The sequence below is a fragment of the Antennarius striatus genome, chromosome 3 (genome assembly GCF_040054535.1).
Source record: "Antennarius striatus isolate MH-2024 chromosome 3, ASM4005453v1, whole genome shotgun sequence".
In the NCBI taxonomy this organism is placed as follows: Eukaryota; Metazoa; Chordata; class Actinopteri; order Lophiiformes; family Antennariidae; genus Antennarius; species Antennarius striatus.
The window spans coordinates 19,678,366-19,695,111 of NC_090778.1; the positions used below are offsets into that span (position 1 = coordinate 19,678,366).

The following is a 16,746-nucleotide window of genomic DNA, read 5'->3' on the forward strand; positions in this document are numbered from 1 at the left end:
GACGACATCCATATTTAGAGTGATTTCTGCTTGGTCATCAGAGTTACTTTGGAACGTTAACACTCCATTAGTCATGCCATCAGAGACTTGTAAAAGACACTCCTATCCCTAACCCCTTGATACCAACAGAAATGATGAGGTTGTTAAATTATTAAGGAGCCAATCACAGCAACAAGCCCAGAATGCTGTGACGGCATCTGTCCAAAATGGAGAGTGGAACTAGTACACAAACCAGAATGTCATTTAGTCTACCGAATGACACAGGCTGTGGTATCTAAAGAAATGAGATGGGCATGATTTTGCTGTCACCAGTGAAATCCTCTATGGATCTCATCCACTAAAATTGGGTTTCTAAAGCAATGACACACATCGCAGCACGGATGAGGGAAAAAAGCCAGCTGAAAATCACTCAAGTTCATGAAAGGAATTATAAGTAACTACACATCTGCTAAGCCTGCGCCACCCTTCTCAGTAAAGATGCTGTAGCTGCAGTGCTAGGGATGTTTTAGAATGCTCAAAACTGATTTTTCAAGAAAATATCATCGGCCTCCGGCTTGTCATTCGATGTTTTAGAGGAACATGTTCTACATCAACATCGCTTTTGATTCAGTCTATCACAGCAGGTTCTCAGAAAAGGAACTCTCCAGGAATTTAGATTCTTATATTGTAGTTATACTGTATTGTAGGCCCAACCTGTAAATCAAAGTATATTATTTATCATTTGATAATAACAAGAAAAAAATCAATAGAAATATAGAAAGAATAGAACACAGCAATATAAATATATGAACTAATAATACCAAAGATACAAACAGTGGATAGATATGTAGATGCATGGATGGACGGATGGGTGGGTACGTAGGTAGACAGAGACAGACAGACAGACAGACAGACAGACAATTAATTAATCCTGGAGGAAATAGATTATTTTAGGTAATAGGACAGAGAACCCCCTGAAGAGGACTTTGTATGTGTATTTGTGCATTTGTGTGTGCATTTATTCGTGGAGTTTGCATAATCTGAGGAGTGTTTACAATCTGCAAATCCCTGGAGGAAATATGAGAGATGAAAGAAGACCTTATTTTCTTTGACACTTAGAATAAAGCAAGAAAGGCAACATCTGTGGAAAACGACAAACTGCTACAACTTTTACCATTTTAGTTGTTATGGAAAGCCATTGCCAATGTACAAGTGCAGCACCCTCATCTTGTCACCACTGTTGAACAAATAATGCATGGCAGTGGACAAACTTGCATGCATGTGGGTGTCTGATAGCCTGCAGATTTACCAGTCAGAAAGCAGTAGCATAAAGGGTTAGTCTGCTAATTTAAACTGACAGCTACTGACAAGTTGTTTTGAAGTGCTGAAGGGGCATGATTGTGAAAAAATAAGCCTGTCTCCTGGGTATATATTGTTTTGATCTGTGCTATTCTGCAGGCACAAATGTGAAAATTTACAATGGGATATTTTATCCATAGCAGATGGACATCTGGAGGCGACTGCAATCTCCGAAGATAAACTGCAAGCCAGACATTTCATCGTGCATCCTGAACATGATTACGGTTTAGATTTGGATTCTGAGTGGATGAAATGCTTCTTATTGTTAATTGTTGGGGTTTTAGTGTGGTGTGCTCAACAAATTCATTGAAACTACATGATCATTTTCAGTTGAAATAAAAAGGTGAATTAAATTAATTATATGTTAATTTGTATGATATCACAGTACAATGTCATCTCTCAATAATTCTATATTTAATGCTAGGCAAACATTGGCTGAGCAAAGAATTCCACAGCTTACATATTATTAATTAATGATTGCACCACTTGTCTCACAATATCACAATTATTTTTTTCTTTTCTTTTCTGGCTTCAGGCAAATGTGGCTTAAAGGCTGACAGTTGAATGGTTTTAAATTAGTACCACAGTGTGCTGTGTTTCCTTTAGGGACCATGGGATTGCACCCTCTGTTCTATACTTGGGAGCTTAAATTAAGCATACAACAGCGACAAATCATATTTACAATCCTAGGCACACAACACCTCGGAGACTATGGGATACATTGTTGTAGTGAGCATACGCCACGAGTTGGTTTCACTTTGTAGAAATGACATTAGTCTGCTGTTCTGCAGCTCATCGCTTCCCGGCCAAGGTTGTATGAAAGTAACAGCGTTAAAAATATTGTCCATCAGCTTCTTGGCAAATGAATGACAGCTCCAAAGGAATGGAGCTTTCAAGGCCTGAAGTGGTTTGTGTTATTTCTTATCTTGGTCAAAAACTCATGTTCTAACACATAAACAGAATGGTATTTTACCCAAAATAGACACATTTCAATCCAAGATGAAAAACCTAAATCAGAGAAGCTGATGGAGTTCATTGCAGCATTGTTGACCGTGGGTTTCACAGCAAGTGCTGTTGACAGTGAGAGAAAGTGTAATTTACTGCTGATCCCAACTAATCTCTCTCCCCTTTTATCACTTTTGAAATAGAAGATGTAGCAAGGGCAAAAAGCTCCACATGTGCATGTTGGTGATAACTATTAACACTCTTTATTTTTCTCTCCATCGTCTGTATTAAGACCTCGACTTTTATTTCAGCCTTTAATCCAGTTGTTTTTCACCTCTCTTAATTTTTAAGCTCTTTCCTGCATTTATTTACTGTAATCTCTTTTGCCGATGATAAACTGAGGTCCAGCCACAGGAAGCTACTTGTTCCCAATATGAAAGTAGTCGTTGACTTAGAGTTTTTTTTTTCAGTTAAATCATTAGATCTCAATTCAAATAAAACCAGTGATATAAAAACTTTTTTATTTTCAGTATTTTGTATTTTTCAGCAGTCACCATATTGATTGTTAGATTGATTAGAGTGTGCAGTAGGTCAAATCTTACAGTGTACTACTTTTATTAAAATGGCTTGTTTACTGCTTGTCGGTATACTGTGTGCACAGCGGACAATGCAGACATTGCTTAAACGTCCTTTATCTGTGTCTGCTTCAAACCGTTGCTGGGTCACTTAATGCAACTAAGCTGTTATTTCCATTATCATACCCACTTGTATTTTCCCTGCATGACAACACGAAAAGTCTGTTATGCAATCCGTCAGTTTCTAAAGCAAAAATTCTAATATCATGAAAAAAATTTTTTTTAACAAACTCCATTGTCCCCTTAGTGGAAATGTTTTCCCTACATTTGATCCGTCCTCAGGAATGGGTGAAATGAAGCAGACGACTGACCTACAACTGCCCAATTTAGTCTGTTGTACTGGATTAGAGGATTGGTTCTTGTCCTGAGATTCTCTTTTGGCAGAAAAAGCTCATGAAATAGCCCAGTTCATAATACTCTGGCTTTTAGCTTTGTTTGCTGTACTAGTTTTGTGGCCCATTGTCTTGAGGAAGAGATTTTTCTCATGCATCGTCCAAAGGGGAACTCCAGAGGGATCTCTTTTCACTGATGCCTTCAATTTACTAATTTAAATATTAGCTGGATCTGAACCTTTACCCTTTACACTTATATTTGTCTATTACAGAGGTTATGGTCTATCTATAAGTTAAGTGTTTTCCAGTTGGGCGGTGTCTGTGTCCTTGGAGGGACGAAGCTCATATTCTTTCTCTTTATCTCTCAGTTCTGGATTTCAAGTTTGAAACAACCAGGATTCATTTATTTTGAGATTGCTGAAACTTATATTTAAGGCTCTCTGTAGTACGATAACACCACAAGCTACATGCATAATCAAAATAAGACAGGATCATGACTCCCACTAAGGATACCACAAGCCAAAAAAGCAAGTTATTTAATTCACAATCTCTCCCCATCCATCCTTCATCATGCATACACTCATTCACACAGTGAGCTCAACTTAAGCTGGAGGCTCTGAATCCTTCAATTTCCAATCCATGGAAATCAGTATCCATGGGGAGAAATAATGAATTTATTCAAGGGTGATGAACATAGAATGAGAGAGTATGCATGTGTGTGTCTCTGTGTGCTCGCGTGCGTGCCTGTGTTGGGGGAAGGTGGGCATGTGTGAGTGGGTGTGTGTGTCTATGAATTTGCATATGTGCATGTGAGAGATCCCTTTCTGTCTCTTTGTCTCTCACTCTCCTTCGTTTCTATGGTTCACTCTTTCCTTACGTTAGTTGGTTAATGACTGTTTAACTTTTCAGTGTTGTTGAGCACAGTTCATCTTCATAATCTGCCCCAGATCACCCACACACTGTGGCTTAATGATGTTTAATTGAAAAGTTTGTTGACAAAGTGTTTGACATTGAGTCCTGAGAGAACACTAATTGGAATAATTAAGCTTTGCAAATGTTACTTAAGAGACCAAAGTCCCATGAGTAAATGACCTCCCATACCCCATTTCTTGAGTGTCAGTTAAGTGACATGCTGTTAATTGAAAGGGCATAATGGTGGATCAGTGATTTGTGCCTGGCAGCAGAACATTCTTTTGTTAGAACATTGACCCTGTTTCTTTCCCTGTGGTAAGTTGTGCTCATTGTAATTCCACGTCTTTCAGTGAGTACATTGAAAGACATGGAGTACATCAAGTACACTCCATCATTTGCACTGTTAGATCTCTGTAAATCAAGAGAGTAAACTAAAAATAATAATTGTCTGTTTATTGAGGATTTTGTCTGTCAGAAAATAATTGGCTTTTCACATTTTTGAGAGATGTTGTGATCAAAGAGCATTTTCCCTGAAAAGAACCGAGTTAAATCCCTGACTTATCCGAACAATGGTGGTGGTGGTTGAAGCCACTGACTCACCTGAGACTAATATGGCTCAGGAACTCGTGAATTTGCCCAAAATGCAAAGACTGGGAGCTGATGGGTAGGTGTAGGTTTACATATAACAGGAGCATGAATGAGCTAGTGGTGCAAAGAATTCATATTCAAAGTGAAAAATATTTGTCAGTGTTGTATATTAAGTAGATTTACAACTCGATTCACTTCCAGAGATCTGGAAGTTTGAGCGTTCAGTATCTGATCTCTTCTGTACTCTTCTGGACAATCACTTGCATGATTTATTAATGACACTTACTCTGTCTACTGGTCCAGCATTCTTTTGAGGGCCTGGCCCTAGACGCTGTACCTTCTCCTTCATCACCCTCCTTCACCATGCCTCTAACCATGCTCCTTGTTACTCTCAGGCTCTCAGAGAGTTGAAATTTGAGTTGAATCCTCCATGTATTAAGAGTAGTTTTCAATTCTTGAGATTGGTGGCATCTATCTCTTCCTGAGACCAGCTTACTCTTTTGAACTGGGTCTGTGGTTACTGAATGGAATCCCAATGTCTTGGCTCTAGATCCATGTTGAGATCAGTTGGTTGATGCCTTGTTCTCTCTTGGTGTATAGCTTGATATATTCCATGTGTAGGGGGTAACTTATTCTCTCCCCACTTCAAAGCTTGTATTTGTATGTTGTCGTGATGATCTGACTGAGGGGTTTCAGGCCTATGTAGAACAGTAGTGGAGACGGTTCCTCACCTTGGACTATGTAATGTTGTGTGATGCCATGGAGTTTTATGACTTTGATGAATTCATGGGACTAAAAATGCATTGTACCAGACATTCCACTATCTCAGGGCGGGACGTTGAGTTGCAGACATCCTGATCATCAGTCCAGGCAGTGCTTGGATTGGTCTGCTTAGGCTTAAAGTCTTCGCTCTGGTGAGTGCTCTGACGATCAGTAGCTTGAGCTTTGACCGTCTGGTGTTGACTCACGTGCCTGTTTATTTTAACTCCCATGATACTTGAGTGGAGCTTCCATGTTGTTGAGCAGCAGGTTATCAGCAGGTAGTTTGAAGATGTTGGTCCCTTGTGTGGATCCTTTGTGATGAGCTTACAGAGCAAAAGGCAATAAATTGATAACACAATGCTTTATTGACTCTCCCTCATCTGTACAAGCAGGCCAGAACTCAGGTTCAGCAGACCATTTACTCATATTGATTCAGATTTTAAGGATACTTTAGTGGAATATTTGCTGAGATAGTTGCCTAGTTCAGCTTTCAAGTTGATGGTTGGCCTCCCTAATTCCTACTGTAAGTAACTCTCTGCTACCCAGAGTAATTACAACACATGCTGCCACTTAAGGAATCAGCAAAATCTCTGTCTCATGCTACTTTTTGAACACTCATCTTTTCAAACAACAGAATTTAAATTCATCTGACCCTGCCCTCTTCAGAACCACAGAGAAAACTACTTTTAGATATGCTATTTTGACTTCATAATAAGAACATGTTTTATATGTTTTCCGGGAGAGGCAGCCAGAGACCAGTGGTGTTGGCAGCCTTTTGTTAAACTAGTAACTCAGCTGTCAACTCAGTGTTCTTCTCATTTAAGGAGCTGACAGCCTGTGGGCGTCTCTGAGCATTTTGCATAACACCTCTGTCTCCCGCCCTCACCCACCCACCCACCACACCATACACCCACTAAGCCTGTTATATTTGACATTATTCTTCAGCTCACTCATTGCACCATTTTTCTATGCCTGTCCCTGCATTCCTCCCCACCTTGCTTCTCTTATCTTTTGATTTACTCCCTCAGCACATCACATCATCTTTTCTTCAGTCCTTACAGAATTCAGTGAAAAGGCCTCATCATACTCTACCCCCTTAACCTGGAGTATGCTACGGCAAAAGCTAAAGCTGCCCGGCATGATTCCCCTCAGGAACTTTAAACTCTTTTTACAAGATCAGAAGACATCATCTGTAGGGATTTTCTCCTGTGCATACAGTAGGATTGAGAAACCGACTATCACTGACTGGTACTTCACACATCACTTTTATGATGTGTGTCCTATTTTGCATCACTATGGAATTTCCAGTTTGTAATTTTCTGTTAGAAAGCTACTGCTGGCTTGACCAGGACTTTCTTGAGAATAACATAATCTGAACTAAAGCTAAAAATAATCCCTTTATCTCCCATGTTGTTGCCCATCGAAGTGTACTATTTTATTGTCAGCTTTCCAGCGCCCTTCACTTTCTCTCACTCAATTTGCATTCTTGCCACTCTCACCAAGCCAGTCACATCTCCCCTCCCTGCTGTATTGATGCTCTTTTTCCACCTTACACCTCACTGCAACTTTCACTTTTCACTGTCTCCAAAATCAAGATGTAAGAACTGCAGAGGTGACAGCAGCATCATATTCAATGCAAAAGAGCGGGGTTGTAATAGCTGTTGCAGACACATTGCACTTTTCCTTAGATAGTAGCTGGTTCTGTGATGATGCACTACGCCTCATCACCTCTAACAGAAAGAGTGGGAGGTCTGTCTCGCCATTTTGGCCATTATTGAACTCTTTCGTCATGGTTGATCATCTAACACACACTGCTATATAGTTTAATGGACACAGCAGAGGTAAGTACCTACTATGCTGGGGAAAACAACATGGGACATGACCTGCATTGATAGGGGTCTTATGGATGGGACTAGGTATGACTGGATAATCAAAACTATATATGGATGTACAGTGCAATTAAAGGAGCAGTAAGAGCACTTACTGCCCCATAGCATAAAATAACTATAGTTTAACTAAGGGGGTTGAGACCTGACTTGATTGATATCATTGACTCAGTGTTTGCCAGGTGCTGAGAAAACAGCCTTTCAAAACTGATTTTATAGCTTATAGACTGTCTGCAACAGCTCCACCGTTTATTTGACATGTGAAGATGCTCCTCATGCACCAGCAGTATTGTAGCAGGAAGCTTCTTCACAGTTTATTCTCACTCCAGGGGGGGTATTGCTGGTAACATTGGGGGTCCATTCATTACAACTGTCACAGTTAGAAATTTCTTGCAAATGAAGTTACAAGAAATCCTAAACGCTGAATGCTGTAAGGTAATAACGAAGAAGTCCCTGTTCAAATAAATGAACACTTTTTTTTTTTGTTTGGAAGAAATTTGATGCCAGCACTTCTCTTTGTTTGTGACACGTTTTGCTTCTCTATATTAAACAACCCATACTGTGGTGTCCCCTTGATGCTAACCACCTAATCATCATCATGATCACTTGCCCAGCCACAGTCTATAACTTAAATTAATTGGTATTATTACTCAACAAAAAAGTTAGAAACATGTTTCACATTATCCGAAACTGCCCTCACCCTAAACCTCAAATGTCAAAAGGCAAGGGATTTGTTTATACATGTGAAAGGGAGGGTGAACAAATGAAATGCACATTTATAGTAACTTCTGGCTTTGCAGTGGTGCCTTGTTGCTTTTATTCAACTATCTGTTGATTGTTTTATGTTTATTCATCATTCTCTCTCACACACTCACTCTCTCTCACTCTCTCTCTCTCTTTCCTTCAGCGTGATATTAGTATATGCAGTATTTTCACCTTCAATGTCATCTGAAATAATTCAGAGATTCCTTTATTATTATTATTTTCACTTTTTACCTTATGCTTTGAAGCTCCAGTCTCTCCCTCCCTAATCCAAATCTCTATGGTGAAGGGTTTGGTTTTTTTTGCTTTAGTCAACTAATAACATGTGATCATTCCGCCATCAAGGCTGCTGCCATAGAGTTGCCATGGTAACATCCAGTCTTCTCAGTAACGGCCACTGCGGAGAGAAGAGGGAGGCATAGACAGAGCTTACATGCACACACACACACACACACACACACACACACACACACACACACACACAGAAGCACACACAGCAGTCGCCCTGCACCACACAGGCAACCCTTGCTCATTTGCTTTAACAGCCAGTGGGAGTGTTAAAGTCATTACAGATCTCCCCAGTCAAAGTCAATGATCTTAAAGCAAGGTGATAACTCATTACACACATAGAGTTAAAACAACTCACAGCACACCAGCTGTTTCACAGACATGCTCACATCCACAGGGAGACGTGCTTCAGATGCCACATCCGGACACTCAATAACATTATAGTAATAATCCTCTGCTACCTAAACAAACAAGTATATAGAATGCAAATTCGGGACAGCTGTTTTCTCTCTGAATTGACACATATTACACTTGTTCTCTAATTACATTTCACTTACTGCACACACTTCTCTCCCCTCATGCATGCAGCTGACTGACATTGAAACTAACAAGTATATAGTACATTTTAGTGGATAATGATGCATTTAATTAGCTGTTAAAATGCCTTTGACATCAGTATAGCAGCCCCCTGACTGTGCAATGCAGGAGCAGCACTATTGCCAATCCTGTCATTCCTCAAACTCCAGTGACATATAGAAGATGCTGGGTGTGGTAAATAAAGTGGTTTTTTTGCTTGATACCTCGGCTCAAGTACTCTGACTGATGATGTCTAGTGCTCAAAACAATCACACACATCACCTCCAAGTGTGTACACTCGATATTCTATATATTCACTCTGAAATTAAAGCAAATCAATTAATAGTTGTTCAGGCAAAACACACTAGCTCTTTTCCTGTGCTTCTTCTTAAACTCCACACTATGAATACCATGGTAAGCACTGATGACAGCATTAAGACTTCGATACCTTCATCTGTGCTGTGTTTTTTTAACTACATCTGGATCTAATTATGTCAGTTTGTCGCTGTTTTCACTACACTAATGTGCAGAAGTACATTTACTCATCTGTTTTGCTGGTTCTGTACACAGGCAAGTCACTTGTCAGCGTCAGCGTCCCTTGTTTTCAAGGGACGCTGCTTTTCTTTACATGAGACAAGAGCAGAAAAATTAGTGATCAAGACAGATAGTAAGGTTACAGGGAGAAGAGATCAAGAAGGTGGAAGATTTTTAGTACTTAGGGTCAACAGTCCAGACCAATGGAGAGTCTGGAAAAGAGGTGAAGAAGCGTGTCCAGGCAGGATGGTATGGGTGGAGAAAAGTGCCAGGTGTGATGTGTGATAGAAGAGTTTAAGCTAAAATGAAAGGAAAGGTGTACAAAACTGTGGTGAGACCAGCGATGTTGTTTGGTCTAGAGACAGTGTCACTGAGGAAAGACAGGAGACAGAGCTGGAGGTAGCAGAGATGAAGATGCTGAGGTTCTCTTTGGGAGTGACAAGGAAGGATAGGATCAGGAATGAGTACATCAGAGAGGCCAGACTGAGATGGTTTGGACATGTCCAGAGGAGAGATAGTGAATATATTGGTAGAAGGATGCTGAGTTTTGAACTGCCAGGCAGGAGGCCTAGAGGAAGACCAAAGAGGAGGTTTATGGATGTAGTGAAAGAGGACATGAAGGTAGTTGGTGTGAGAGAAGAGGATGCAGAAGACAGGGTTAGATGGAGGCAATTGATTTGCTGTGGTGACCCCTGAAGGGAAAAGCCGAAAGGAAAAGAAGACAGATAATACACCACAGAAAACTTGACTCAACCCATGTTTTTTGCCAATCAGCTAACAGTGGTCTTCCATCTTGCATGTCTGCTTTTGGATAGACCTAAACAAAAACACATAGTAACCGCAACCATTTCTTTTTAAAAAGTTTTTTTTTTTGGACCAGTTTTAAGCTCTTCATACATAGTAGCAGCCATAAGTTGAAAATCCTTTGACAATTATTGATGATTTTACATGTATGAAAATGCTTCATGTAAAATGACTGTGGATACATCTAAATATTTAGAACTGGGATTCCTCATTGAAGTAGTCCTGAATTGCTGAATTACTGTCCAAATTAAAAAATTAAATTAAATTAAAATTAAAGTTAAAAGAAGCATGCAATCATCTGTTGCTGCTCTTTGACCCAAGACATGGTCTCATGTTTAATATCAGGAAAAGACATGATAGCAGGAATTGCCATCATTACCATCATTTCTGTCGTGCACGTGTTCTACAATAAAAGGGTCAGATCGGTGTGTTTTATTTCTATGGGGGTTTCAGCATAACCTCAGTAAGATAAACGTAATATAAGTGCAGCTTTTTTCACACGTGCCTGCGCGGTCAATTTAATGGCCTATCGGTGAGGTGGGTTTTGTATAACTTTGATAGGCCAATTAGTGCGGAATGATAGATGATGAGCTCCTTGGGCAGCCTGGGGTCATAATCGAGGGGAGCGGGAATCACTTTGTCCTGGCTCTCAAAGCCAGTCTGCTTAGTCCTCCCTTCAGGTTTCACATGGCTCAGTCAAATCCTAGTATTTCCACAGATGAAAGACTTCTTTTAAAACATTTGTTTTGGGTTCATCTTTGATCATTTTGGGAAGATGGGTTTTGATTCTTTATTGGCTTATTTGACACCTTGTGGTTGCATAAAATTAGTCAGAGAAATTCTGATGGCTTTGTTGTTTCTCTCAGAAAGGAAATAAATTATAATGACCTTTTTCACTGTCTGTCAGTGCTTCCTCAAATGTCAGCGATAAAAATCTTTTGAATAATTTTGTCAAAGAGGCATGTACTGTCAGACTAATTGTGTTCAATAGTACTAAAGTAGATTAAGTAAGATAATTCCACTGCAGATAGGGACTCAAGTGGCCAAAAAACAAACTAATTTTTCAGTCATGACACAAAAGAACCATCGATATATGAGCAGAGAACCATAAAGCCGGACTTTCTTTTGACAACCATGAAAAGTCATTAAAATCAAACAAGGAATCTTCGGACGCCAGCTGAATTCAAAGTAAGAAATCATGCCTGGAATCTTTGATAGGTCTCTTATTTCATCTCATTAGCTTTCGAGTAATCCGTCTTTCTCTGTAGCCAACTGCCTGTGTGTGTGTGTGTGTGTGTGTGTGTGTGTGTGTGTGTGTGTGTGTGTGTGTGTGTGTGTGTGTGTGTGTGTGTGTGTGTGTGTGTGTGTGTGTGTGTGTGTGTGTGTGTGTGTGTGTGTGTGTGTGTGTGTGCATCATCTGTTGTCCAAGTCGTTAGCACTCTAAGCCAGTCTAATTTCTTCTCTAGGAAAAAAAAGCACATTTTTACTTTCATGAACAGTTATTTATTCTGAACAAACCAGTATACAGTACTGTCTCATTTATACACAGATGCCATTTAAAATCAAGATTTCATCCATGTCAGCATGCATATCAACACAATGTTGCAGTCCAAAAGTAACTCACCTACTTGATTGTGAGAAAATGGAGCAGGGCCCGATGCTGTGTTGAATAAGAACAGGTGCATGATTGATGTAAGATGAGGGATTTCTACGCTGAATACCTCTTCTTTGTGCCAGCAAAGCAATAACCAGGACATACAGCCGAATCACTGCTGCCGCTGTACTTGTATTGCTGAACACAATGGCAGTTGTATTTGATTTAATTTCTTTTCAGTCAATAGTGCATCTCTTTTACACTAAATCTTATCTTTCTGCTATTCTTCACTGGGTCTGAAAATTCATGCAATCAAGACGACAGTTGTTTAACATGATCTCTTATTGGATTGACTCTATGGATTTGCTATTCAAATGACTGTTTTGTTCTCTTATTGTTTATCTCTTCTCTTCTAAAACAGCTTCTCTTCTCTTCTCTTCTCTTCTCTTCTCTTCTCTTCTCTTCTCTTCTCTTCTCTTCCCTTCAGTCTGTCCTAGCACTTAAAACCACATTTGGAATTTGAACCATGTAGCTCCCCAGCTCCCCAGTCCCATCAGTTCAGTCAACCCAGGAAGTGATAAGAGATTGTCCATAATCCTGAGTCATGAGTCTGTTCAGTTGATTTATATTGAAATTAATTTTTTGGTGTATTCCGGATGAAATTAATTTTGTAAGCTCTCTGAAGAACTCATTTGCATTTCCTGATTGATTTCAGTTTGTTTTGTGTATTTTGTATGCTAGAAGAATGAAGATGAGATATGGCCTCTGTCAGTTATGTCAGTATGTTGTCATTGAAACTGCAGCAGGCGACTGCCACCAGAAAGTTCTGCACATAATTGCAAACATCTGTCTCATGTCATTGTTTGCTTAGATGTGTGTGAAGTCAGGTTGGTGACTCTGTTCATGAATGTGAATTTGCTCTGTTAAATACTGTGGGGCCCCGTTGTCTGTGTGTTATCAGGGAGATAGGGCATATGCATAAACATGCATACCTAAACATTTTCCAGGTTGCTGTTTTCCTTTGTCTCCCCCCTTCCCTATGCTCCTCTCTGTGGCAGATTGCCTTTTAAATATCCAACCAAATGCTATCAGAGCCTCTGTATGCCTGCCTCTGTGTGTACAGCCCTCCTCCAAGCCAAAATGAACGACCCAGTTAAACAGTAATCTGAAGGCTAACAGAGGGGCACCATCAACCTCTGAGCTGTATCCTCTCTGAAGCCATCAATCCTGGGACTAAAGCTAGTCTGCATAATGACATTGTGGCTGCAAAATATATTAATGTTAGCCATAATGAGTTTGACAGACCAATATGGTTGTCAGAGCTAAGAGAGGACTTTCAACTGGCAAACACTGCCCTCAAATGGAAAAGAGGAGTTACATCAACAACAGTAAACAGTGCAGTGTTGTCAGGCTTTGTGGTCAGGGATTGCGCAGTTGGTTTATGCAAATACATTTAATCCTGCATGATTGTTATGAAGCATTTTCAGTCTGTAATCAGTAAAATGGCAGCCAGACACCATCAATTATCATGCACAATAACTATACGGACAGCTTTAACGTACTCTCTGACGTTAGATAAAGCTGATTGTTTGATTGTTGCACTTCATGCATCTGCCCTTCATCTACTCAAAATTGTCTGCCTGTATTTAAATGCATATTTACTTCTCTAGCGTTCTCCTTCAATGGCCAGAAACATTGTCAAAACAAGACTTTGCATGTATTTTTTAATAGATTTGTATAAACCCATAGATCCGTAGATCAATGTGGTGCTGTACTTACACACTTATGTCTTTTGTCTGCATCCTAGAATATTGGAGCTCCAGCAAAACGGGGACATGGATATACTAAAACTCAAGTGGTGGCCTAGGGACAGCCCCTGTGACCTTTACAGCTCTGTCCAGGCACGACAGCACGGCAACGCCTTGGACATCCATAGCTTTGCAGGTGTTTTTTGCGTCCTAGCAGCTGGAGTGGTGCTTTCCTGCCTCATCGCCATGGTGGAAAGCTGGTGGTCACGGAGGAAGGGATCCAGAGTTCCTTCCAAAGAGGTAGGAGCGCAAATGATTGACTGTGAGGAGGAACCATGCTATATAAAGATATAGAAAACTTACATGAGAGTTCTTTTCATATGTGTCAGAGTCTAAGAGGTAGAAAAAATAAAATTATATAAAAGTTAATGAAGGACTTAATGTCATGTAGCAGGGGCAAGAGGAGAAAGATCCAAAATGACTCCATATAAAGTATAAATTTGTTACTAGGCATGCAAAGGTGAAAAAAATCATGCATGAGAGAGCAGGATATGAGGGTCTTCTTTGAGAAGGAGTGGTGACACCGACAAAGTGTATAATCTTTGAAAACCTCCCATGTTAACAAAGTCACTTCCCCCGAGCTAAATTTGCACACAAGCAGCATCAGCAATAATATTCTGATAGCAGAGACTGCAACTGTGTTCATTTGGTTTCTGCACATTCTGTCAAAAAGAATCCTGGAGGTGCTATATTAGGCCTCCTCCATAACTGGCATTGATCTTCTGCAGTCTTCTGTTTATGAATCTCTGAGAAGGGAAGGAAAAGGCAAACAGGACTGTCATCTTGCGAAGATTCCTGTTAGTCATTTTTTGCATTCTGGAAGTCAACATCAAATTACCAGCACTAGAAAGACAATGTTTTTGTTTACCCATATTCCTCATAGATAGATAGATATATACTTTATTAATCCCGGAGGAAATTGCACATATCCACTGCTCAGGTATTACATAATGAATAAATACTGAATTAAAAAAAAAGAAACACTGACACCAAAGGACATAACACAAGACATACACTACATTAGCAGACACATGTAGCATTAACAGGACATATACTAAATTATCACTAAAATATAAACAGTATAAAATAAAAATAAAAAAAACAAAACAAATAAAAATAAAGAGTGCAAGTGAAAATTAGCAGGAGGCCCACATGGTGGGTAAGGTACACCCTTCTTACAATGTAAGGCATCACTATCTAATATCACAACATCTAATATCTATCTAATATCACAAAATCTATCTAATATCACAAGTATCACAGCTATCTGATATCACAACATCTAATATCTATCTGATATCTATCTCACAATGGTCAAAAATACAAGGCATCTAATATCAAAACATCACAACATCACTACATTGCAGCACAGGCGGACATCTCCTCCCCTCCATTCAACCGTATGCAGACCTCTCCATCTTCCCCCTGCTCCTCTTGAGAGAGTTATTGTACCCCCTGATGGCACGGGGCATGAAGGAGGACCTCAGCCTCTCCGTGGAGGCGCTGTGTGACAGCAGTCTGCCGCTTAAGGTGCTTCTCTGCTGGGAGAAGGTGGTGTGCAGGGGGTGGCTGATGTTGTTAATGATAGCCCTAACTTTAGACATGGTCCTGCTCTGCAGAAAGGTCTCAACAGAGTCCAGGCTCAGCCCGACCACTGAGCCCGCTCTGCGGATGAGTCTGTTAAGACGGTCCATATCTCTTTTCCTGGACCCGCTACCCCAACACACAATGGCATATGACATCACACTGTAGACTACGGGCTGATAGAACATGAGAAGGAGCTTAGGACAGATGTTGAAGGAGGCCAGCCTCCTCAGGAAGTACATTCTGCTGACCAGTCCAGTCTGCTGTCTAGCTGCAGTCCCAGCTACTTATAGTTACCTAACACCTCCACCTCACTGCCCTCGATGATCACTGGCTGTGGAGAGGGGGAGTGCCAGCCGGAAATCTCCTTCGTCTTGGAGACGTTGAGCTGGAGCTGGTTCTGTTGGCACCACTCAACGGAGTCAGCCACCAATGCCCTGTACTCCCCTTCATCACCCTCCCGAATCAATGCCACAATTGCAGTGTCACCAGAGTACTTCTGTATGTGGCATGTATCCGAGTTGTGCTTGAAGTCCAATGTGTAGAGGGTGAAGAGAATGGGGGAGAGCACGGTCCCCTGTGGCGCCCCCATGCTGCTGGTCACCATAGAAGACAATCAGTCCCCCATAAGAACGTAGTGGGGTCTGTCCATTAGGTAATCCGTGATCCAGCTCACGAGGTAGGGGTCCACAGCCATGGAGGTCAGTTTATCCTGCAGAAGCCGGGGCTGGATGGTGTTGAAGGCGCTCGAAAAGTCAAAGAAGAGCACCCTGACGGCACAGCCCCCGGTGTCCAGGTAGGAGAGCACACGGCGGAGGTGGTACAAGACAGCGTCGTCAACCCCAACCCTGGCCTGATAGGCAAACAGGAGAGGGTCAATAGCACCCTGCACCTGTGGACGCATGAGCTCCAGGACCAGTCTCTCTAGGGTCTTCATTACGTGGGAGGTAAGAGCTACCGGTCGGTGGTCGTTGAGCTCAGTAGGCCGTCTTTTCTTGGGTACAGGAACGATGCAGGAGGTCTTCCACAGTAACGGGACCCTCCCCAGCCGCAGACTGAGGTTGAACAATCGCTGCAGGGGGTCCCCTAGTTCTGAAGTACAGGCTCGGAGGAGTCTTGGGGAGACCTTATCCGGTCCAGCCGCCTTATAGGGATGGAGCCTCCGCAGCGTTGTCATCACCAGGTCTGCAGTGATGACAGTCTCAGTCGTAGTGGGAGCAGGAGGTCATGTCATTGTTCAATCTCTACTACAATTTATACTGATGCTAAAATAAGACATTTATATCAACTGTCATGATACATTCTGAAACCTTCTGACAGTATCCTCAATTTAAATTAGATCTCCACAATGGTGTTATTCTTATTTTGCTCATTCAGTACTTGGAGGTATTTACTTTG

General features: G+C 41.0%; 1 protein-coding gene across 3 annotated transcripts in view; it reads left to right on the forward strand.

Moving 5' to 3' along the window:
• The window catches only part of grid2 (glutamate receptor, ionotropic, delta 2), a 578,212-nt gene that overhangs the window by 549,428 nt on the left and 12,038 nt on the right, over nt 1-16,746 (forward strand). For all 3 annotated transcript variants that reach the window (XM_068310762.1, XM_068310763.1, XM_068310764.1), the window contains exon 15: nt 13,764-14,004. In XM_068310762.1, the coding sequence (XP_068166863.1) occupies nt 13,764-14,004 (241 nt within the window). The remainder of the gene's footprint in view (nt 1-13,763; nt 14,005-16,746) is intronic.